The 23996-nt window shown below is 45.0% G+C and overlaps 2 protein-coding genes across 3 annotated transcripts; both read left to right on the top strand.

The window, feature by feature from the left end:
• The first annotated feature begins 512 nt into the window (after positions 1-512).
• LOC138584103 (microtubule cross-linking factor 3) lies at positions 513-8709 on the top strand. Its single transcript, XM_069656250.1, has 11 exons — positions 513-733; positions 974-1198; positions 1284-1442; positions 2118-2189; positions 2499-2818; positions 2999-3158; positions 4034-4103; positions 4267-4813; positions 4901-5030; positions 5159-5476; positions 8622-8709. Exons 1-10 carry the CDS (start codon positions 593-595, stop codon positions 5267-5269), a joined length of 1935 nt encoding a protein of 644 aa, XP_069512351.1. The 5' UTR covers positions 513-592; the 3' UTR covers positions 5270-5476; positions 8622-8709.
• mtcl3a (MTCL family member 3a) lies at positions 8534-23003 on the top strand. Of its 2 annotated transcripts, XM_069656249.1 has the most exons (7): positions 8534-8789; positions 14142-14444; positions 17222-17797; positions 18175-18254; positions 18420-20286; positions 21628-21663; positions 21746-21834. In XM_069656249.1, exons 1-6 carry the CDS (start codon positions 8562-8564, stop codon positions 21655-21657), a joined length of 3084 nt encoding a protein of 1027 aa, XP_069512350.1. In that variant the 5' UTR covers positions 8534-8561; the 3' UTR covers positions 21658-21663; positions 21746-21834. The 2 variants fall into 2 exon arrangements, with proteins under 2 accessions (XP_069512350.1, XP_069512349.1); XM_069656248.1 differs by lacking the exon at positions 21628-21663 and having other exon boundaries at positions 21746-23003.
• Positions 23004-23996: the final 993 nt, after the last annotated feature.

The raw sequence follows: 23996 nt of genomic DNA, 5'->3' as shown, positions 1-23996 counted from the left end.
GAACCCTTCCTCTGCCGACTCGTCGCGGCAGCCAGACAATAGCAGCCGGAAGCAGCAGCGGTCCTCCTCTCCGGCCGGGCTCAAAGACAGTGGATCTAAAGCTGCACAGAAGGGCAGCAGCTCGTCAAAGACCATCACCTCAAAGCAAGCAGGAGGAGGAGGAGGAGGAAGAAGCAGCCGAGGTCATTCTCCCGTCTCCACAGGCAGGGAGCGGCAGGCCGGAGGCGCTCCTGCCAGCAGAGGCGCGGCTGCTGTCCAGGCTGCTGGTGCTGAAAGCCCGACGCTCAGCAGGTCTGCAGACAGAAGCGGCACCCAGACACCAGAGGACTCCCCCCGCCTCACCGCTGATGCCTCCTCCCCCTCCAGAGGAGATCCGAGCCGCGTCGTTTCCGACCAGCCCTGCGCGTCCAAATCCCCCAAACTGAGGAGCAAAAACCCGAGAGGAGGGGAGGCCGCCGCGGCGACGAGCGGCAGCAAGAAGAGCTCGAAAGGCACAGTCGGCTGCGGACCCGGTTTCTGGAAGGAGGGATGCTTGCAGTCCGAGCTGATACAGTTTCACTTGAATAAGAGCCTGGGGAAGAAAGGGACAAAGATGCAGACGAAATCAGCATCCCCGCCGGCCTCAGAGCCGGAGCTGTCCCCGGAGCCAGACACTCCAAAACCGGCTCCACAGCCAGACCAGAGACAACAAGAGGAGATGGAGAAGCTGGAGGATGAAAACGAGGACCTCAAGGTAAGTTGGTAAAATAATACAAACGTTACGATTTACATTTGTTGCAGAATTTGTCATTTTAAGCGTGCGCAATTGTCGCACCTGTTGTTTGCTCATACTCTGCATGCTAACTAGTCCACGCAGCTGCATGCTTTGTTTTGAAAACCATGTTTTGAAAAGGCCCTGGCCAATTTTCATTTCCGTGCTCACATTGGATTTCATTATTTTCTGACGCATTTTCATTTTTTCTCCATGTTTTAGACTGAGATCGAGGAGATGCGGGCAGAGATGGATGAGATGAGGGACACCTTCTATGAGGAGGACGCCTGCCAGCTGCAGGACATGCGCAGAGAGCTGGAGAGAGCCAACAAGAACTGTCGTATCCTTCAGTACCGACTGAAAAAGGCAGAAAGGAAGAGGCTCCGGTTCGCAGAGAGTGGCCAGGTGGATGGAGAGCTGCTCAGGAGTCTGGAGCAAGACCTCAAGGTGAGCCTATGGAGGGTTGAGCATTAGATTCTGTCATATTCATGATTGATTTCTCTCATTCCTTCTGTCTGGGTCCCTCTTCCAGGTGGCGAAGGATGTGTCTGTGCGCCTGCACCATGAGCTGGAGAATGTGGAGGAGAAGAGGATGAAGACAGAGGATGAGAATGAGAAGCTGAGGCAGCAGCTGATAGAGGTGGAGGTCACCAAACAGGCCCTGCAGAATGAACTGGAGAAAGCCAAAGAGGTGAGGGGTGTACGGGAGCATTTCTAATGTTTGTTTCACCTCCTGTGTCAGTGTGCCTCTGAAAGTCCAATGCAAATTATGGCTGGGATTAGTGTTAAAGGTCAGACTGATATTGAATGCCCCTTTGAGTATATTGTTGCTTCTACAGGTTTGGGGCGAGGGTGAAATGATAAAGATATTACTGTAAATTAATATTTACATATGCTAAATAGAATAAAGATGAGCAGCAGCCTACATAACGGGGTGTAAGGATGACATGGTCGACTCTCTGCAGTGGTTAGAGATAAAAATCTCAATGACTTAAAAAAATAAATCCCCCAAAGCCCTAAATAAGCCTGTTTAATCCCATCAGCGTCCAGCGCTGCCCAGATTTATGTCCTAATATCCCTTTTAAGATGTGTGAGATATCCATTCATAACAATCAGGATAAGAGGAGTAACAAATGCAAGCTCCTTTTTAAGGGGGTTTTGACTCCAACCCTTTAAAATCACACATGCACTGAGAGCAGTGCCAGTTGAGATTGAATATTACCAGCTATGATCTTGAGGGAGACTTTAAACATGCCAGTTTTTCCACTGCTGAGTCTTCAGTGTTTAATAAATCTGGATGATATCACCACCTTCAGTAAGGATAAAGTGAGCCGATGATGATGATGTAACCGCTGTTTCCCTGCAGCTCTCACTGAAGAGAAAGGGAAGTAAGGACGTGCAGAAAGCAGAGAGGAGGGCTCCGCAGACGCCGATCGAGGTGAGTCAGCGTTATTAGATTATCAAGTCATAAAATTCAATTAAGTTTAATAATAATGAGGTTGTTTTTGGTGCAATTTCCAACAAGGCATCAGAGAGAAAGGAGAGAAAACACTAAGAAAAACCATAACTGCATTACAATATGCACTGAGGCTATAAAAGTGTTTACAGAAATCTTGTATTTATAACTTCGATGAGGACATTGTATTGCTTCAGTATTTTCTTCCATGTCGACTTTGTGTAAATGAAGTTACAAATCATAAGACTGCAAGTAATCAGCAAATAAACAAACTATTGTCTCTCCCTACAGGAAGAAAATGAGGACTTGAAATGCCAGCTGGCCTTCATCAAGGAGGAAGCCATCTTGATGAGGAAAAAAATGGCAAAGATAGACAAAGAGAAGGACCGACTGGAGCAGGAGCTCCAGAAGTACCGCTCCTTCTACGGAGACGTGGACAGCCCCCTGCCTAAAGGCGAGGCCGGAGGGCCTCCGACCACCCGAGAATCGGAGCTGAAACTGCGCTTACGCCTGGTGGAGGAGGAGGCGAACATCTTGGGGAGGAAGATCGTGGAGCTGGAGGTGGAGAACAGGGGGCTGAAGGCTGAGCTGGATGACATGAGGGAGGACAGGTACTTCTGCAGTCATTCATAGAATTAGAAAATGCTGGGTGAACGCAGTTTTTCTTAAGAAAAGAAAAAGTGCATCATATTTATGGTTTATTTTAACTTGAGTATAATGAAACAATTATTTTCCCACAAATGGAATAGAAAAAAAGGAGCTTGTACACTCACAGTTATCTCCTCTCCTAGCATGGCAGCATCGGGGGTGGACGGCTCTGGCACTGGAGGTCAGCAGTGCAGAGAGCAGGGCGAGGCTCTGTCAGAGCTGAGGCAGCAGCTTCAGCTGGTGGAAGACGAGGCTGAACTCCTCCGCAGGAATCTAGCAGATGTGGAAGAAGAGAACAAAAAGGTAGACATCGTTTTACTGTGCTCCCAAAAGAGAAGATTTCCTCAATAGGGCCACTACATCGTTATTGTAAGATCCAAGGGCAAAACTCCTTTAAGTGCATTAGTTTATGTCTGGGACTGCAGTTTAATTTGTTTCCCCTCTATTTAAAGCATCCATCAAATTACAACATACATGAAATAATATGCTCCATTTGCTTTCTCATATTTCAAGCAACGAGCCTGACATCGCTAAACTAAGACATCTGGAAGTCGATTTCCAAGGGGTATTATCAATGGTAGCAAACCAAAGTGCCTCTGGATGCATTAGGATCGATCTATTACCAAGATAGCAATGAAACGTGATGTAGTAGTAACAACCATTGTTTATGGCTGCTAGTTAATGCACTGACATTTTGCAGGACATGATTGAGTAGCCAACACGAACACGATTTGTTCATAAGTATTCTCCTTTAATACAACCACAAAAGCTGAATCATACTGTCCACATAAATTTCCACTATCTTGGTTGATTACTAAAATGCTTCAACAGAACACCTATTAAACTTGATTAAACCAGATCAAACCCACCCCATGTTGATCAAACGGTTGTGATTGGTCTGACCAAGGTCAGGTCAGCTGGAAATCTGTCTGAACAGCAGTGTACTAGATGCATCTATCAGAGCAAATAACATGAGCTTGCAGGTTTGTCTGGTTTCCAGGCAACTAGGTAACACAATGCTGCGTCAATTTCAGTGATGTAAGATTTCATCTTGTGTCTGCTCTTGTGCTATTTTTGGTATCATCAATGACTCTAAGGTCTTTGAAATTCAAATGTGTTAACTATTCATACTTGCAATTACTTAGAGCACATGGATAAACATTCAGTTTCCTCTTTAGGTGACAGGTGAACTCAATAAACTGAAGTACAAGGCTGGATCCCATGAGCCTGGATCGAGACATGGAGGAGGTATGTTGATTTTTTTCTGAGTCGTGCATGAGATATCCGTCCTTGTGCTTCATAAATCTGTGTCTGATGAAAGATGTGTTTTATAAAGCCTCCAGGAGCTGCACATTAAAGTCTCATTTGCAGAGGTGTTCTACTTTTCATTGTTTCCTCCTCTCAACTCCAGGAGGAGCTGACCCCGCCAAAGTGGAGGCCCTGCAGGAGGAGCTGAAAGCAGCTCGTCTGCAGATCAATGAGTTGAGCGGCAAAGTCATGCAGCTCCAGTACGAGAACCGGGTGCTGCTCTCCAACATGCAGCGCTACGACCTTGCGTCCCACCTGGGCATCCGCAGCAGCCCTCGGGACAGTGATGCAGAGAGTGATGGAGGACGGGACGATGACACCCCCTCTGCCTCAGCATCCTCCCCTCGACTCCTCCCGCCCCATCGCAAGCGTGAGGGCCCCATTGGAGGGGAGAGTGACTCAGACGAGGTGAGGAACATCCGCTGTCTCACCCCAACACGTTCCCTTTACTCACCTGTAGACAGTCGTTTTTTAGCCAGAAGCCTGAAGGACCGGCAGCAGATGATAGACATCCGCATCGAGGCGGAAAGGCTGGGTCGGACCATCGATAGGCTTATTTCTGACACCAGCACTATCATCGCGGAGGCCCGAGTGTATGTCACTAATGGGGAGCTGTTTGCAAGGCTGGATGAGGATGAGGAAGGGGGCAGGTAATAAACACATGAAATTGATCAAATGAACCCTCTTCAGATTACAGTAGTGTGAGGTTTTAAATCCAAACAACCTCTGTTTAACAGGATCCGAGAGCATGAGCTGCTGTATCGTATCAACGCCCAGATGAAGGCATTCAGGAAAGAGCTGCAGAGCTTTATAGACCGGCTGGACGTCCCCAGGCAGGAAGATAAGCAGGATGAGGAGCCGCTGTCTGTAAGACAATGCAAACACATGAATAAGAATAATATTAATGACTGTGATTTTTGTGTTCTCTAATATGCGCCTTTCTTTCTGCTTGTCAATCTGCCCCTACTTGTCCTTTTCATCCGTCATCCATCAAGATGTTTCAGCCCATTATTTTGCTGATCCTCATTCTCGTTCTGTTTTCCTCACTCTCTTACGCCACCATTTTTAAATTGGTATTCCTTTTCACCTTGTTCTTTGTTCTGTAAAGCACACAATATCATATTTTGTACATTGTTATTATTTCTTTGTTTCCTTTTTCATTCATTTCAATTTTTTTTATGTTGAACACGTCACATAAGGTCACTCAAGGTACAGGACATTATCATTTTCCATGTATGATCCAAGCTACTCAACTACTCAGATGCTTTCAACATTTACTGGAAACCAAACTGGGAGCGATGGTGGAGGTTTAGGTGAGCATGGCATTAAAATTCCTTACATTTTGATTAACAAGCTTAAGTTTCAGTTTTGAAAGTCTCAGTCGTACAGCCAAAGAGGTGTTTTCTTTTTGCTTTGCCTAATAAGAGCTTCTCAGGACTGTGGGGGCATGTACACTGTGCTTGATTGACACCTGTCTCCTTTTCCTGTTAGTTTACACTATTTTCACTCTATTTTGGGACATTAGCCTATGCAATTCCCTGCAATGCTGACTCAATCTTTACCTAAAATAAGGTTAAATCAGCCACAATGATTGAAAACCCCTGTGTGGGTGTGCAGGGCCTTTAATTAGATTAATAGATGTTTGGACAACTTTACTGTCACCCCTGAAGTGCTAAGGAAATGTATAATGTTGGCAAAATCTGTTCTCCAAAATCTTCAGAGCTTAAAATAATGCGGTGGTTGTAGCTTGTGCACCATGTTTTTTTCTGTCTCTTTAATTTTAAAAATGAATCTGTATAGGCTTAAGATCACAAGATATTCTTTAACCACATAACATTTACTTTAAGCATGGGACAGCAGCAATCACAAGCTGTTTGAGCTGTACATTATAAATAATTAAGTCTGTGTTATGACTTTGGGGCAATGCACACTCAAGTGCACACTTACAATAACAACATTGACTCTAAAACACTCACACACCATCTGCCAATGAAAAAAAAAAATTAGACCATCTATTCCAAGTTCCTCTTAGGCAACTCTGCTGCCTGACTCATGATTTATGTCAACATAATCTGTAACAAATCAACCAATTGTGCATGGGGAATATGATAGTAGCATTGACATTTCACCCAGATTTTGGCATTGCTTATGTGACATTTAGAACCGTGTAAAATGCCCTAGGGTGGGTCTGAAAGAATGTGCTGATGGTGGATCTGTTTGACCAGCAGACCTGACCACCAGGACGGGGGCGGAACCGGTCCACTTCTTTCATCCCACCGGTGGGATGTTTGACGTCACATATTAGGGCCAGCTGTGGAGAGGGGAGGCGAGAGAGAGAGAGAGGAAAAGAGAGAGAAAGAAGGTTTTATTCCCGTTAATGAAAGCATTATTTCAGCTGGAGGCTGCACTCCAGCACAGACTGCATTTCAGCTGCTTCTTTTCCTGAATTGTTGGCCCTCGTGGCTCTTTTAAAGGACTTTCACTACCACATTAAGGACAGTATCAAAGGAAGAGGTAAGGGTCTACTCAACCGTAAGGCACGTGCTCCGTATGGCTTCAGACAGCTAGCTCGCGCGTTACTTAGCTAACTAGTAACTACGTCGCGAGTAATAACAGCTAGCTTATTGTGCTCTGTCTAAAATCTAGATGATTAAAATATAACCACTCGTTGCCTTCCTCGTGATAGTCATCCCTGTCTCGTGCTTAGATAGCAGATGAGACATGACACAAGTACGGTAGTAAAGTTACTTCTGCTACGGATGAGAAAAGAGTAGAGGTAGGAAAACTAACAGTTTTAAGAGGCAAGATAAGACACTTAGCCTAACACATATTTTGCAAGAGTAGCTTAGGAAAGTGTAAAATTAACTGCTTTTACATCTCAAGAAGTCGTATTTTGCCTATAAAATGAAAAACGGTTAGCATACAGCTGTTTTAGACCATCAACCACAGCGCGCGACGTGCGTAAATCGATTTGTTGCCATGGATACAGCGCAAGGTGGTAGGTAGGCTATCCTGTGAGGTAATTAGAGCAGCCCGGCTTGATTAACTGATGTTTCTCCACCGCTCCGTCCAGACGCCGTTCAGCTATCTGGCTTCAGGAAAATAAACTCCTGGTTACAGGGGGTAAAAATACTCCACTGCTCTTACATCAGTGCGCTCCGTGATATTTTTGGGAGCGTCTCCCATTCGCGTCGGAGCGGTTACTGGGTGTCTGTCTTTGCCAACTCTGGAGTGTCGCCTACAACTGCTCTGCGCAGGGGAGAGAGAAGACACAAGGCGTCCTGAGATTTCCAGATAAACATGTAAAAGGAAAACAGAGCAGAGTGGAGGTATTTGAAAGTTAAAAACAGGACACCGTTGGGACTTTGGCACAAGAATGAAGATTTGACCTTGTCTCTGTGAGGACATGGAGAGGACCAAAGCGTACAGTCCTGACGCCTCTGCAACGGTGGCTGTGTGTCCACCGGGGGATTTGGCCGGGTTTGGATAATTAGTGCATTCAGTGTGCATCCGGTCACCAAAGGAAAAACTGTTAGAATATGCGAAAGTATGCTGAACTGTAAACTGTTTCAAAGTATGCTTTACAGAGCAGCAATGGAAACTTTCAAAGTAGCTTGGTGACCATCTTTTTATTTTTTTAATCGCATTACGTTGTTTTTAATGTTATATTTGAATGCTCTGGAGGAATGTGGAGTGCGTTCATGAACGGCTCGGGGCTGCACGGCGGGGGCGGTGCCGGTGGGGGCTACGTCCCGTCTCAGGGATGGGAGTTTGTGCCGTGCACCAGGATGGACAGGGCAGATAGGGGAAGGGGCAAGAGCCGCAGCCCGCTGAGGAGGATCTCCTCTCCGCCCACCGTCTTCAGTCAGCTCTACGAGCCCCAGTTCGGCGCTTCACCGGGCTGTGGAGGAGAAGGTGGATCAGGGACGCAGCTCGAGGTCCTTAGGGGACAAATGTGGCCGGGTCCTGAACCCCAGCAGCAGCAGCAAACACAACACACGCGGCTCAAAAAGAAATTTGAGGATTTAAAAAAGCGGCACGTGCAGGATAAGGAGGAATGGATGCGCGAGAAGGAAGCATTGTTGAGAGAAGTGGCTGACATACAAGTAATTGTAAATATTTACTACCCCTGTGGAAGCTCAATATGGTATTGTCTGCGTCTTTGGTGCATCTGACGTCCTTAAAACATGCGCTCTTTTTGCTGTACCATGGGAAGTTGTCGTTTGTCTGTATAATTATGTATACATTGAATAAGTTGTGTTTTGTGGTGTCAACTCAGGGCTCCAAATTAAGAAAAATTTGATAATTTGATGAACCAAGGTATGCACAAGTTTTAATTTCCCTCTTTATTAATTGCCTTGGTTACATCTTGAAACGGTGATACTGTAACTTTCAAATATGCCAATTGTTTTGGCACTAATGGTTGACAAGATTTTTGCTGACTGTCTGTTCATGCAGGGAGGGGAGAACAGGAGGATTCTCCTGGATCTGAAGACGGTTTTGGATGAAGTGCAGGCGGAGGTGAAGAGAGAGGAGGAGAAGCGGAGCGATCTGCAGCTGCAGTACACCAGAGACAGATGTGCCTGGGACCTGGAGAAGGCAGAATTGAAATGCAGGATTGCACAGGTAACTCAGGAATGACAATGGGGAGGAAGTGGGGCAAAAGCAAACAAATATATTAGTTGCAGAGTTTATGTGTAGCTGCACATGCGTGGTGTGTGTGTGCAGGTGCATGCATTTTACAGAGGTTTCCTAAACTAAAAGTAACATTAATTTTAACCGCAATATATTTTACTGCATTGCACTGCATTTCAAGGATGCTTTATTGCAATTCATACCTCATGTCTAGTTTCTCATGTCTGTGCATGTCTGGCCTCCAGTTTGGTGTAAATTGGGCTCGCCACTTTTGCCACCCACATGGCAGGGTGATAAGTCCCCCTGGCATCCGTCCAACTTAAGCCAGAGCTTAGACAAAAGATTTGCACTGAGGAGACAAACACAGCTATCCCGACTCAGCCAGACACAGACACCCAACTTGGCTTTTAACAGTAAGCTCTAAGCAGATGAAATATTAACCTACTGTTTCCTTGGACAGCTACTGTGCTTTCTGCCCACTTCAAGTAACACTTAAGGGTTAAGTTTGCATACCAGTGCCATGCTGTGCCAGACATTGCACGGATCACTTGAAAGACCATGCATGGATGTTCTTCAAAGCAATGTGGCTTTGGGGATTTACATTTTTTTCTGGTTACATCAGAGGATGGATTTATTTGGTAGAAGAATAAACCTGAGCAGACTTGCTCTTTAAAACTTTTGATACTGTGACTTTTGCTCCCAGTTAGATTTCTCTGACTGTCTTTGTGTTTCTGTGCTTTTTTGTTGTTGTGATGCCACTAGCTTTATCTGCCAGTTAAACCCCATATGATTCCTATCACAGACTCAAAGCTGATTAGTCACGCATTCACCCATCACACAGCTCTCTTTTTGTTTGTCTTCCAACACCACAAGGAAAAAATCAATTGATTCTCTCAGTGAAGCGAAGTAGCTCAGAAATTCCATTATGTTGTGCTGGAAATTAACAAGGTGGTGCCATGATACTACCGAGCTGTTGGACAAGACCGCTGATGACACAATGACACAGGAATGCTACATTGTAACACGGTTTTACCACATCACACACACGGATGGTTTAACTTTAATGTCATTCCCTCTGTGTGAGTGGATGGCACAGTGTTACTGTAAACTCTTGTCTTTGTCCTGCTGGCTCAGTGCCCTCTCACAGTGTGGATGACTGAGAGCCGTATAAAAACAGACATTTACTGTCCTGTTTTGTGTTTGTAGAGCCCAGTGTGACAGTGGAGGAGCTTAATCTACTGCAGGGGTTATACTATGATGGTACACATTCAGTCACACTGATACCAAGCTTCTGGTGTGAGGCTTGTCTGTTGGAGGTTGTTGAATTATCCATCACGTCTGAGAGTTTTGCTAACAAGGAGAATCAGGCAGATCAGGTTGATGCGGGAGATGTCTGTATGTTTTGTTTCTCTTACATGCAGACATGTCTATATTTATGGCACAAACCAACAGACCAAAGGGGATGTGACTTGGAGTTAGGCCATGCTGGGCGAGGTTAGCTCCACTCTTAAGGAGTTGTTTTGTCTTGATGCCACATCCTACCACAGTTCATAGTTGTGGGTACATGTTTGCTAATCAGGGGTTGCTCATCAGGTTCAAAATTCATCTTGTGAAATTTTCTAAAATCGCTTGCCTAGAAATCAAATGACTGTTTAACATACTTCTAACTACCTCGTGTCCCTCATAGGGTGGTTTAGCGTAAATGTGTAAAAGGTCTTTAATCCGATTTTTGTGTTTTGGTTCAAGAGAGTAGCATTAAATAATTTTGGCTGTTTATCTTACAGGAGCAATTCTCTCCTAGAAAAAGCCTCTGTCAGTCAAAGCTGGTGTTCTCTGTAATCAATAGAAGCAATAACACTTGAAATTGGCGCCATAGCTGTGGAGAAAGTTGGACAAACAGCTCGTGGTTTCGCCCATTCTACATTCCTACAACACCCAGCGTGCATTGTGCCCCTCCCTCTGAAAGGAATGGCCCGGCGAGAGACGCCGGAGTGAAATACTACCGTTTCACTGCAGGCAATGGCTCAGAGCGGTTCAGAGCGGTACAGAATCCGAAATACGACGAGAATATACCGGTGGATCGTGTTTGGGTCTGCAGTCCACATTTCAAACCTGCCGATTTTGAACGAGACATGACATCGGAGACAGGCGTCCTAGATTGAGGAAGTGTAGTTAAGCAAGCTCCCTGGCCTCCGCCAGAAGACACGTTTTCCTCTGGCGGAGGTTTTCCAGGGCTCATTGGAGAAGCGGATAGCGTCCTCCAAAGGCACAGAGCCAAATTGCATTGTTTTCCTACCATAATGGCATTAGCTCCCCATAATAGCATGATAGGACTGAGGTTGAGAACCGGTGAACTGGCCCTTTAAGGTTGTTAAAATTAATGCTACATTTAAACACAAAAATAGTACCCTTATGACCAGACATGTACAGCGAATAAGTGCAACAAAACATGTAAAACTGTAAAGATGTAAGCGACTTGGTCTGGACCTCAGATAAAAAACACACAAGCATGCACGCAGATTACTGTGTGTAGAGGTTAGTGGAGCAAAGTGGGTGTAACTTAATTTCATTACGAAGTGAAATGTGAACAATTTCAGCATGGGTGAGAAACTCCTCTGTCATTTTCCACATGTTGGTTTCACTGTACCAGCGCAGAGGAGATGTCATTTTTAGCTCAGACAGAGAGCAGAAGCTGTTGAAGGTGATGGTTTGGGCAGTTTGAATGCTCACACTGAACACGCAGATGAAGAGCATTGATTTGAAAAATAATTGCAGAATGAGCTTGAACTGTGTGTCTGAGAGCCGTTCATTGCAATCACTTGAATGAGTCATAAGGACAAAGAGGACCCGACTGAACTCCTCCTTGCAGACTTATGCGATAAAGTTGTTAATATTCCACTGCAAGCTTTGTGCCTTCATTACTGCACTTTGTAGAGAGACAATTGGGACAAGGCAGACAGAATAATGTAGAGGATTATCTGAGCAGCCAAGTGTATTATACAGACCTGAAGTCAGTGAGTGGAAGAAGTGAGGGATACTTAAGGACGTGGGTCCAGTAAATTGGAATTTTGAGGTCCTTTTAAGTGAAGCTAAAAGTGAAATGGCATTGAAATATGACCTTATCTGTGCGCAACCAGGAGAGTCTGCTTAAAGCCACGGATAGACTGCTGCATAGCTCTGCTTTATGTAGTTTCATGCATTACATTTCCACATTTTACACACTTCTACATACTTTTTCGCTAGTTTACAATCCTTTGGAGGACATTCTACCAGTCAGGAAACTCAAGTTTAAAGCTACAAACAGTTCAGCCCAATCATTATAATGTCATATATTTGCCATACCAGAGATTTTGAGTTATAATCACATATGAAGTAAACAAGCATCATCACAGTTGTTGCTTATCAACAGTTGCTTGCTTGTCCTATTCCTGTGATTTTAATTACAGGCCTCTCTTCACAGTGAGCTACGGCTGTGAATGTAACTACTGTATGTTGTTTCCACATCCTTTTTGGGCACTCCTACCACCAAATACCAAGCAGGCATCCAAGGACCCAGGAAGAGGTCTTAGGCCGGATATTTCCAGGCATATTTCTCCGCATGCCACTGATTTATGAAAGCTGCTGGCAGCTAGGAGACATCTCACTCTGCTCGAGCAGCCAAATCCCCCTCCTCCGTTTACCTCGTCTCCCCACCTCCCTGAGGAATGTGACGTTGTACAAGGCTCTGTGTCCCCTATTTATAGTGGGTCACCGTGGTGACACAGTTACCTTTATATACCCTGGGCCATAGAGCCACAGACAGGGTGTCCCAACAGTAGAAGGAGTGGACTCCTTGAGACTGATGGTTTTTATGCTGTGTTTGTGTGCATCCATGAGTGTGTTATCCAACAGCTGGCTGTGATGATTTTGACCCTTGTTCCTGTTGTTTGTAAAGTTCCTCCAGAAGTTACTTTAACAACACAGTTTTTCTTTGCTGCCTCAAAAACAATCCGCTGCTTTTGAGTCTAACCATCTCTTTTATGCACTTTCACTGCTTGTTTACATTCGTATGTTTAAATAGACTGTGGACGGCACCCACCATCATCCGTCTGTAATTGTGGAGAGCTTTGACGAGAGCCACAGGCAGACAAAAAGAGTTGACTTGTGTTTTTTTCTAAACCATCATTTCATGACCCCAGGCCACAAGCAGAAATAGACCCACGACTGAGGCTCGTAACGCAGCTTCGGTCGCTGTCTGTGACTGAACACTGAAATAACACTCAGGCATGCTCGTATGCATTCTCTCCCTCTCTCTAAAACACACACACAGTATACACACACACACTCTCTGAGGCACAAGTACATATGCACATGCACAGGCGTTGTCTTGGGCTCCATCCAGCTCCAGAGCCAACAGTTTTTCTCCTTATTTACGAGCCAAAGAAGGGGAAACTGCACATATGTAACACAGAATGTACAGATCTATGTACTCACACAAACCTTAATCCTAAATACTTATAAGAGGAGGCCACCAAATCAGAGAACATCCTTGAAGGAAGATCTGGTCTGATTTCCCAGATAAGATAAAGACGTTGGGAAAACTAATCTGACAGTAACCTAATCTGAAGTTTGGCACAGTTTTGCAATGTTTCTAAGTCTTTCTCACAAAAATGACAACATATTTTTGACTTGAAGTTGTTGGCCCCATCACAGGGAAATTCCATGGGTCTTTCCCAGGGGTTTTCATGTGAAAAGGGCATTGAGTAGGGGCACTGAGTCTCATTAAAACTGTCCAATACGTGCAATTAAACCCTATCGAAGTTGGCCTCCACTGTTGAGAGGAATCTGAACTTTATTTGAGTGGAGAGATCCTCCAAAAAAAAAAAGTGACACTAGAGTATCGTTTTAACTGAGGCCACATGCATCCTCTGCAGACACGTTCTGTCGCTCTGAATCTGCCGTATCCTGGTCTGTATCCTGTGTTAGAGAGGCTTTATAGCAAAGAGACTTGAACCCTGAACCCGCTAACCCTGCGTGTGAGTTTTCATCTTTCAGTCTTCTCTGTTTTCGCCCTCTTCCATCCTACAAACCCACTAACACTCGTCCCCGCGGTGCATTATTCTCCCACTTCCTCCACCTTCTCTTCCTGCCACTCCTTCATTCTCTTAATTCCACTTTTAACGATTTCTCCCACTCCTGCCCTGCTCGTCTTGTCATCCGGCTCTCCGAATGCAATTTATCCTTTATCACTGCTGACTGTTCTCTCTACTGTCTCTCCCACTCTTTCCCGTTCCATCTCCCTGCTCCCTTTTTTCTCTCCTCCTCTGTGCCCTCTCCACTCCCTCTCTGTTTCCCTCTCTTCAGTTGGAGGCTAGAGAGGGTGCCGGTTTGGTCAGTGGAGGGGTCCAGCCAGCAGCGGGTCCTGGCTCTGTGGCGTCAGGGAGAGCTCGGGAGCAGCACGGCGAGACGTCAACGCTCCGTCGGGAGAGGGAAGAGCAGCGGAGGCTCCTGGCGGACACGCACTCGACAGCCATGGACCTGCGCTGTCGCCTGGAGCACAACGAGAGGGACTGGTCAAGAGAGAAAGCCGAGCTGCTGGAGAGGTTCGATGTGGAGAGGAAGGAGTGGGAGAGCCAGCTGAAGGATATGCAGAAGAAAATAGAGGAGGTAAGGTATTCTTTTAAAGCTTTATGATTTTGTTTGGGATGAAGGTAAAAGTAAGAAAAGTGAATTACCAGATGAAGGAAAACCCTCAAGAGTTTGTTGAATCATTTACAAGCTTACGACACATCTCATCTATATTTTTCAATGTATGAATTATGGCTTCCCATGCTCTAAGTACCCTACAGTGTGTAACACTTCCCTCCTACACATCCTGTTCACCATCAACACTGTCAAAACAAAATCCCAGATCAGTGCAGCTGCAGAGTGTGAGGAAAGGAAGGAGCGGTTTTGCTCTTTCTCTGATCTCTGTAAACTGAGGCAGAGGCAGTGATTGAGACAGTGTCTGCCCTGGAGGTATGTCGGCAGTGAAGCTGGCAGGCATATAGACATTAAAGAGAGATTAGTAGATAAAAATACAGCCCCCCATAATGATGGAAAAACAAATTTTTTTACAATCATTATTTAAAATGTAATTACATTTTAACTAGATTTTGGATTATAAAAAATGATTCATCTGAGGCTTTTGGTGCCACATTTGTGGCCAATTGTTTTTGCACAACTATTGAATAAATAACAGAAGAAAACTTTCGGGAGGTCTTGATCCTTTCATGTATACTTCAGCAGAATTTTGCAATGAGGCAAAGCTGAAAGATGTGTGAATTAATTGGGTGACAACTCTGGGGACAACAGTGCACATATCGGGCGTGTAGCCAGCGTTTAGCGATAAATGACTTCCAGTCAAAACTTCCTTTTCCGCGTGCTGCATTGTTTAAAGAAAAAGAAACCGTTTTTCTTGTGATTTACTTTAATTAACGGGTCTTACCTTTGCTGAAATTTCAACCTCATGATGCAGATTAGTAAATAGTAAAAATGAAGCTTTGTCAGGTCTGTCCTCAAGAGGAGAAGAAAACTACCAATAAAATGCTCGTTTGGTGAACGGAGGTCGGATTGATCATTTCTGATGCATTTGAGTCGGGAAATCTGAACGCTGAACGGCTTTCGTGACACAGCGTTAAGGGAATTTGTCTTAACATCATAATTTGTCATTACGGCGGATTACTTCCACCTTTGCTATCTATAACATCAAGCATGTATCCAGCAGATAATGAAAAGGATAGATGTGGCTCTATTGATAAAGTTGAACTTTTACATCTTGTTGGGGTGAAGGGTGGAAGATGAGAGTTAGTGGAAAATAAAGTATTAATAAATAAGGTCAGAGAGGAGAAGTCATTCAGAGAAAATAAATGAGCCTTAGAGGGAGGGACAAAGAAAGAGAAAGTTTAGCATGGATGATGACAGCCAGAGTAAAACCCTGACATGCCCAGAGGAGCAGATTAGTGTTTTTTAATGAGAGAAACCATAGAAAAGTAGTTGGACAGAGTGTGAAGACTCTGGAACAATTTGCTATGAAGGGAACATGTGGCTCGGGTTCACCCCCTGAGATCAGAGAATGAGAGAAGAAAACAGCAGAGAGTAACGCAGGCTGAAAGGCAGCAGTCTCTTGTCGACATTGCGTGATGGGAGGGGAGCCCAGTCAACATGAAATAGTTACTATTTTAGGATTGCATGGTAGGAGGCCAGAGGTTATCCAGTTTTATTGAAAGAATTCTTTGAGTGTTTTTTTTAATCCCCTGTGTCTAAATATGTCCCTAACACGGGTTGCTATGCTGCCCTGACTGACTTTGCTGTGTGATTGAACAGGAGCAGTAGATGCAGTATTGTACTGTTAGTTTCATATTATGCCACTGTTATTCTTTATGTTGTCTGCTCCTTTTATTCCTGACTCGTATACTGTTTTTACCTCAGTCTTAGCATCCAGTGAAAGTGCTGAAAGTTCACTGAATGTAGTCTGTGGCTTCACAATGTGTGCCCCTTTGAACATTGCATACTTGATTTAGGAATGAGTGTTGAGGAGAGAAGAGGAGCACAATCTATCATCGTCATAGATAACTTTATCCAACTCCCATCTGCTATTCTTGTGCAACTAGCCTGTTAGCTTTAGCTTGTGGATGCTACTTTTTTTTGGCAGAGCATCTGATTTAAAGTCCAGCTCCAGTCATGTTTTCAGACATATGAAAGGCTCTGCTTGAAATAATAAATTGTGTCTGATATGTTTTTTCTGCAAATTGCGTTTAATTACCTTGTAAAAAATCCTCCCAAGGCATCTCCTCCTTCTCCCTCGTTAAATATCCCTGAATCTGCATAGCCCCCGCCCACTATGCACATTTACAACCGCCCCCTCTGTCACAAAAACAAACACGTCTCTGCCATCGTTTAGCGGCAACTTGTTGTAGTAGTAGTAACGTTAGCGTAAGTAGTCAGTAGTGAGTCTGCATAAATTAAGATGATGGTTACAGCTGGCTCGTGGTTGCCATAGGTTGCACATAATGATATGCGTCACCCTGTCCATTAACGGGATTGGCTCCTTAGGTTTGTGACGTCTCAAACCTGCCAATCTGAAAACGTGTTCTTCAGCCTTGTTTAAAAGCAGACAGGCCCAGCCATGGCGATGCTTATGTTGTCCCTGATATGTCTTGTAGCATATGAAACACCACATGGAGATGTTTACAAGGTTAAACACTGGATTTTCACTGGAGGGGGTCTTTAATGATTGCTGTCCAGGTGTAAAGGGAATTTCAACAAATATTTTAAATATTACTTCTAAAATAAAAGCATACCCTAGTTTTAATGCAGTATTGCTATGTTGAAATTCATATCTAAAGAATACATTAAAAAACCACAGCAGTAAAATGATGACAACTATTTCTTGTTTCTTTTAGCTGTACTGTGAAGTGAGGGTCAAGCGAGAAGGGACCGGGCTAATCAGTGGGCGGCAGGACCATGATGACATCATACATCGGCTCAGCATACGCTCAACCAGCACCGGCTCCAGTCTGCTCAGCGACATCTCTCGCTCTGAGCCGCTCAGCAGCAGCAGTCAGTCAGAGACAATCAGACACTCACCTTCACCTGGTTTTGGACGCAGCAGAAACATCAGCGGCAGTGGTTGTTCTGGCACAGAGAGTCAGCGCTCCGCCTGCTTCAATGCAGACGGGCTCTTTGAATTCAACGTTGGTGGTCAGTTCACTCAGAGTGACCCGTCACAACCTGAGCTGCTGGAGGAGTTAAGGGCGAGAGGAACTTGGCAGAAAGACTCAGTCACTGAAAGCCAGGAAGCTGTGGATACAACAGAGCTGGGAGCTATTTTTCACGCAGCCCCTGCAGGTGCAGTGTCCCAGAGACATGTCTCCAAAGATCCTGAAAACAATGTTAATGCTCGTCCTCAGGAAAGTCCTCTGTGGGCAGAGCTGAGTTACGGCAGCGACAAGAAGAAGAACACCACTGCTCTCAATGCTGTGAGTATCTTAGAATATTAATAATAATAATAATAATAAGACTTTCATAAGGACACAGCGTGAGGTCCATAGCACTAAAAAAAAAAAATATATATATATATATATTATTCTATTATTATTATTCTACTTGCTACAACTCTAGATTTATATACAGTATAGACATTGTGGTTGTCATTTCTTGCCATATCTTTGCTTTCTGCTGTGCTGACACAAACTTGTCTGATCGTCTGTAATGCGGCCCGTGTACCCTTATTTGTCATTCCACTGTTTCTCAGAATAGATAATCCTCTTCATCTGCCTCGCTTTTATTTTTACAGAACTTCAGCAATACACATCATCCAGCACGTCTCATTTTATCTCTCTTTCCTGTGTCTCAGGCTCTGAAGGAGATAGCCCGTGTAAGCGAAGAGCTTTGTAGCTACCAGGATGAGATCAGAAAGAAGAGCGGGGAGAAGAGGTACATAAATCCCCTTTGCTATGTTAACTTCCTGGCGCCAACGAGGAACTATGATAATCACTTCAGCTGTCATGTCTTGATGCACTTATTATGTACAGCACTCAATGCCATGTTATCGATGCTGTAAGTAAAGTAAAATGTATTTTACTGTTTAATTTCTCTCAGGAATCGCTCTGGATCCCTGTGCCTGTCTGAGGAGACTGAGATGCTGTCCGGCTGCGATAAAGACCGACTGCAGGTGGATGAAGCTCCCTGTGACCTCAGCCAGATTTATGACGACCTTCGGGCATTACAGAGGGAAAACTGGATCACGCTGTCACCTGATAACACCTGGCAGGCCGACCAAGAGAGGAGCAAATCCTGGAGAGAGAACACCCCTGATCCAGACAGCTACAGAGAAACACAGACGAGCCCTGGATTACTCTCTGAGATTGATACAGCTGCTCCACCCATCCCTCCCCGCATCTCCTCGAGGAATCTGAGTACCCCCACACATCCCGACACAGAACTGCACATCCCAGAATCCCCTGTGGCAACAGTGAGAAGGTGCCACAGCCCCTGTGTTCTGGTGGACAAAAAGTGTAGCAGCCCCTCTATTGTCAGGAAGTTTGAGGCCATGCTGCAAGAAAATGAAGGAAAGGTTTTAATAGATGGTGTGGTAGCATCATGCTCTGTACCTACTAACTCTAACTGTAATATGGGCTGCTGCCACAACCGCTGGTCCTGTGATGCAAGCAAGTTCACCAGCAGTAAGCTGACTGCATACGGGACTGTGCAGAAAAGCTTCTCTGAAGTCAACATTCTGACTGCAGGAAAAGGCCTGTGCTCAGATTACAGCCCTGGTTTGGGGAACTTAAAAGAGCTACAAATGCCTCCGGTTGTCAAAGATTTACCTGTAGATTTGCTCTTATCCTCTCTGGAAATATCCCCCGCCAGCCTTAACCTGCAGGGCTCAAGAAGAAACATAATGCTCGAACAAAAAACCGCTGAGTTCAACAGAACTTTGTTTCAGGCGGAGATGGGTCGTGCCGCAGAGGAACAAGACAGCTTTGCAGTAACAGATGCCTGCTCTACGGGACGCCAACCGATATTTTCAGCAACGTGTGCATCAGATGAGGTTTCACCTCCCAGGGAGACAACATGTCAGCAACAGTGTACTGATGTCACCACCAGCGTCATCGGTGTGCATCCGGAAGTCGCATTATCTCTCTCAACTTCAGACTCCAGCATCCACAACCAAAAGGTTCAACTAAGGCGAAAGAGGTGTGGATCTGAGGGTCAAGAGGTCAGAACTAGGCAAGAAGGCCCTTCTGACTTTTCATCTCAACAGCCACAGATTGGACTCACAAAAAACTCTGAGAGTCCTGCACACCATTCTGAGGTCAAGCACAAAGTGGGAACAGCAAGCAGTCCTTCCAGGAAAACACAACACAGAGCTGCCACAGAGGCTCTTTTCTCAGAGCCCGTCCTGCCTGCAAACACTCAGCCAGGTCAGGATGTGGACGGCTCCAGCTCTAAGAAAGAGAATCTCTGTGGAGCGAAGCCACAGCAAGCCAAAGTGGGTGTCTCTCTCCAGCTGCAGTCTGCTGAGAACAAACAAAGACAGATGACAGAGCCGGGGCACCAGACACAGCCAAGGCAAGCGTCTGCTCCTGCTTACCAGTCGGACTCCTCCAGACCCGGGCCTCGAATGATGAACGACCATCCCTGGAAGCCCCTCACTCTGGCTGCGTACCCACGGCCCGAGGGATCCCGATCCAACTACGGGGCAGTGGAAAGGATTCTGAAGAATTATGAGAGTGCAGCCCGGGAAAAACAGAACCAGAGCCAGCAGGACGGGATGTGTCCAAGTCCTAATGTCAGGCAGGAGGAGAACGACAAAGAACTGGACATGCTGGACATGGACCCTGTGCCCTTACCTCCCACTCTGAGACACACACATACTTCACACACCTCACAGACGCACAGCACACATGCACAGCTCAGCAGCCACACTACCATGGGTGTGAAAGAGATACATCTAACAGTGCAGGTGGGTAGAGTCTGATATGTACAGTCTGTATTCACATTTTCACTCACACATGTTTGGTATTCACTGCACAGAAGTCCACTTTTGTTTTGACTAAAATACAATTAAGTCAAACTATATTTTCAAGGCCAATTACAGCAGTGGACCTGGATGAACCTGCACATTTCGTGCCTGTTAATTCCATTTGAAACACTAAGCGATTGCCCTTGACTGAGGACAGCTCCGGTGGGAATGTTGTTTATTTCTGGTATGTGCTAAGAGACAGAAGCAGGCCAGAGCCTCCATTATAATCTGGGCATCTGGGCCATTCCACTGCTGAAAGGCTGCTAACAAAAGGAACTGGTGGTGTGGCACATGAAGTTTAAACTTGGCAGGAGGTCTATCACCCTCATCAGACTGTCTTTCATCTTTCCGTCCCTCTGTGGGGCCTCATAGTGGAAGTATGTTTCTGGCTTTTTTGTTGTAATTACAGAAATATCTGCAAGAAGCCAGCTGACTAAATGCCCTTGGCAGACCATGGAAATGAGAAATCTGGAGTGATTATGCTGCTTTAAAGTCATGCAAATGTTAAAGAAATCGTGGGAGCAATTATCAAACCAATTTTATTTGACCTCACGAAAAGAGTGCAATCAGATGGACATTTTACTTAGAGCTCAACCAAGGAGCACTGTTTAATATAATGTGCTGTAGATTCTGAAGTGCTGCTAAGGAGTAGCAGAGCTGCAGCACGTGTTAAAGGGCCAGTTCGTCGATTTTCAACCTCAGTCTTATCGTGCTATTATGGGGAGCTGATGCTATTATGGTGGGGAAAAAATGCAATTTGGCTCTGTGCCTTTGGAGGACGCTATCCGCATCTCCAATGGGCCCTGGAAAACCTCCGCCAGACAACGTAAAACACGTCGTCTGGTGGAGGCCAGGGAGCTTGCTAAACTACACTTCCTCAATCTTGGACGCCCGCCTCCGATGTCATGTCTCGTTCAAAGTCGTCAGGTTTGAAATGTAGAATGCACACCTGAAGATTTATCCAGACGATCCACCGGTTGTATTTTGGATTCTGTACCGCTCTGAGCCATTGCCTGCAGTGAAACAGTAGTATTTCACCCCAGCGTCTCTTGCTGGCCTGTTCCTTTCAGAGGGAGGGGCACAGTGCATGCTGGGTGTTGTAGGAATGTAGAATGGGCGAAACCACGAGCTGTTCATACAACTTTCTCCACAGCTATGGCGCCAATTTAAAATATTATTGCTTCTATCGATTACAGAGAAGTATTTCAGTGCAGATGCTTCTTGTGTGACCTTTTCACATGAGCGTGCTGTATTTATTAGCGTTCCTGTTGTTTCCCCCAGGGTCAAGAAGACTACAGATGGAACACGTGACAAAATGTAAAGTATCTGAGTGTGTGACTTTGATCGTTGATAGAACGGTGTGATAATCCTAAATGGTAATTCATTTGTTTCTCCACAGGAGGACGAAGAGTCTTCCGTCTGCTCTTCCTCCGTACAGAAGAACTTCTCGAGGCCCGCCTGTCCGGCCAACCGACGCCTCCCCTCCCGATGGGCCAGCCGCTCCCCCACCTCCTCCTCCTCTGCTTCCTCCTCTCCCTCTAGCACCCCTGTTGTGCCTCCATCCTTTCCCCTCCAGAAACACACCTCCTTTACCTACTCACACGCCTTCCACATAGAGACTGTCATCATTTGACCTCCATCTAACCGTGTGACTGAACCAACTAGAAGCCTTCATTGATATCCTCTTATCTGATGTACATATCAAACCCAGACTGTTCCTCCTATAGACTCAGTGCTTTAGTTGTGAGTTCACTAACTCCTCTTCAGAATGTATGTGTCATCCAGTGGAGCCGGACTGACCAAGAAGGCAAGAGAAGGGTCTGAAGCGGCCTCATTTACTCAGCAGTGTGCTCCATTAACCTGCCAGGCATCATGAATAGCCTCTTTCTAAGGAACGATCACATCCAATGCTCCATTCATTCATTCAACCATCTGAATGGAAATCGTTTGCTCAGGTCTGGATTTTAGCCTCTGCTAGTGTAGCTTTGCAGATCACCCAACAGACCCTTCACTACCCCCTTTGTTATGTGTGCTAGCTCATATTGAAACAGTCTAAAAACTTCCAGCCAAATGAAATCGAGAGAGAATGATGATGTATTTAATATGTACTGTATTTTGTAACAAAATATGACGTATCATCCACAATATGCAGCATCATGTTGATTCTGAGATAGAGGCATTACTCTCAGTGTGCTGAACAAAGCAGCGTTGCTTTTCTGCCTTCTTGAATATGACCTACAGAACACGCCTGGACTGTACCTTACCTGTGACGAAAACATTTACTTTACATGTTTCATGATTACAGTAACGCAAAAATGTGAATGTGAGTTCCTTTTTTATAACTTTGTACCAAAGGCTGGTTTCTTTCTAAACATTTTCCTGATTTGTTTCTAATGCCATCCGTTTTTGCTGTCCACCCATCGCTGATGTTTTCCAATCAATACGTATGTTAAATATCTTTCATGAGAGCTCGCTTTTAACATAACATAACTAATGTTGCTTAATGGACAAAAATTAAAAAGCCTTTTTTCTACCTTTACTAACTCTGAATGGTCACATATCAGGACAGTACTCAGCTGAGGTGTTCAGTTTTCTGGGTCAAAGTGGTGATTGATGCGATGAAGGTGATGCCTTTGCTGTTCTTTTTGTGTAATAAACATAAGGACTAAATTATTGTCTTCTCTTTTTTCATGACTTAAAGGGCCAGTTCGCCAATGTTAAACCTCAGTCCTATCATGCTATTATGTGCAGCTAATGCCATTATGGTGGGAAAAAATATGCAATTTGGCTCTGTGCCTTTGGAGGACGCTATCCGCTTCTCCAATGGGCCCTGGAAAACCTCCATCAGACTACGTTAAACGCGTCATCTGGTGGAGGCCAGGGAGTTTGCTAAAGACAGCCGCCTCTGATGTCATGTCTCGTTCAAAATCGTCAGGTTTGAAATGTAGACTGCAGACCTGAAGATCTTTTAGACGATCCACCGGTATATTCTCGTCGTATTTTGGAATCTGTCCCGCTCTGAGCCGTTCCTTTCAGAGGGAGGGGTGCAATGCATGCTGGGTGTTGTAGGAATGTAGAACGAGCGAAACCACGAGCTGTTTGTACAACTTTCTCCACAGCTATGGCGCCAATTTCAAATATTGCTTCTATTGATTACAGTTTAGCCTAACAGTGGCTTTTTCCAGGGGAGAATTGCTCCTTTAAATATTTTCATTTGTATTTTTTTCATGCTGTTTGGCTTTGAATTACTTTACGTTTATCAAATAATTACAGTTGAAATTTGGCAGCTTAAACCCAATTGTGAAGTGTGACTGAAAGCACCAGTATTATTATAAAGCACTGTTTAGTCGCCCTGTAGACAAACCCTTTCAATCTTTTTTACCCTGTATATCATTATTTTTATCCAATAATTTACAGACTAAATGCTGACCCAAACCTGCCACTGTGCAGGCGTCTTCAATCCTGAGCCTGCAGCTGGAGCAATAACTTAATAAGTTTGGAAAATCGATCGAACTTTGCACAGAAATATTTTTGTGCCTGCAGAAGATGAAGCACCAGAAACAGATTACTGTCCGGCTCCTTCAATCTTGATGACTGACATCTCGGGTGACACTGTGCTCTCTTCCTCTGAGTGATGAATGTAGAGCGTC

The sequence above is a fragment of the Semicossyphus pulcher genome, unplaced genomic scaffold (assembly GCF_022749685.1).
Source record: "Semicossyphus pulcher isolate SPU_LCO1_2020_fin unplaced genomic scaffold, fSemPul1.0.p SCAF_9, whole genome shotgun sequence".
Classification (NCBI taxonomy): domain Eukaryota; kingdom Metazoa; phylum Chordata; class Actinopteri; order Labriformes; family Labridae; genus Semicossyphus; species Semicossyphus pulcher.
This window is presented reverse-complemented; position numbering and strand designations above follow the sequence as displayed.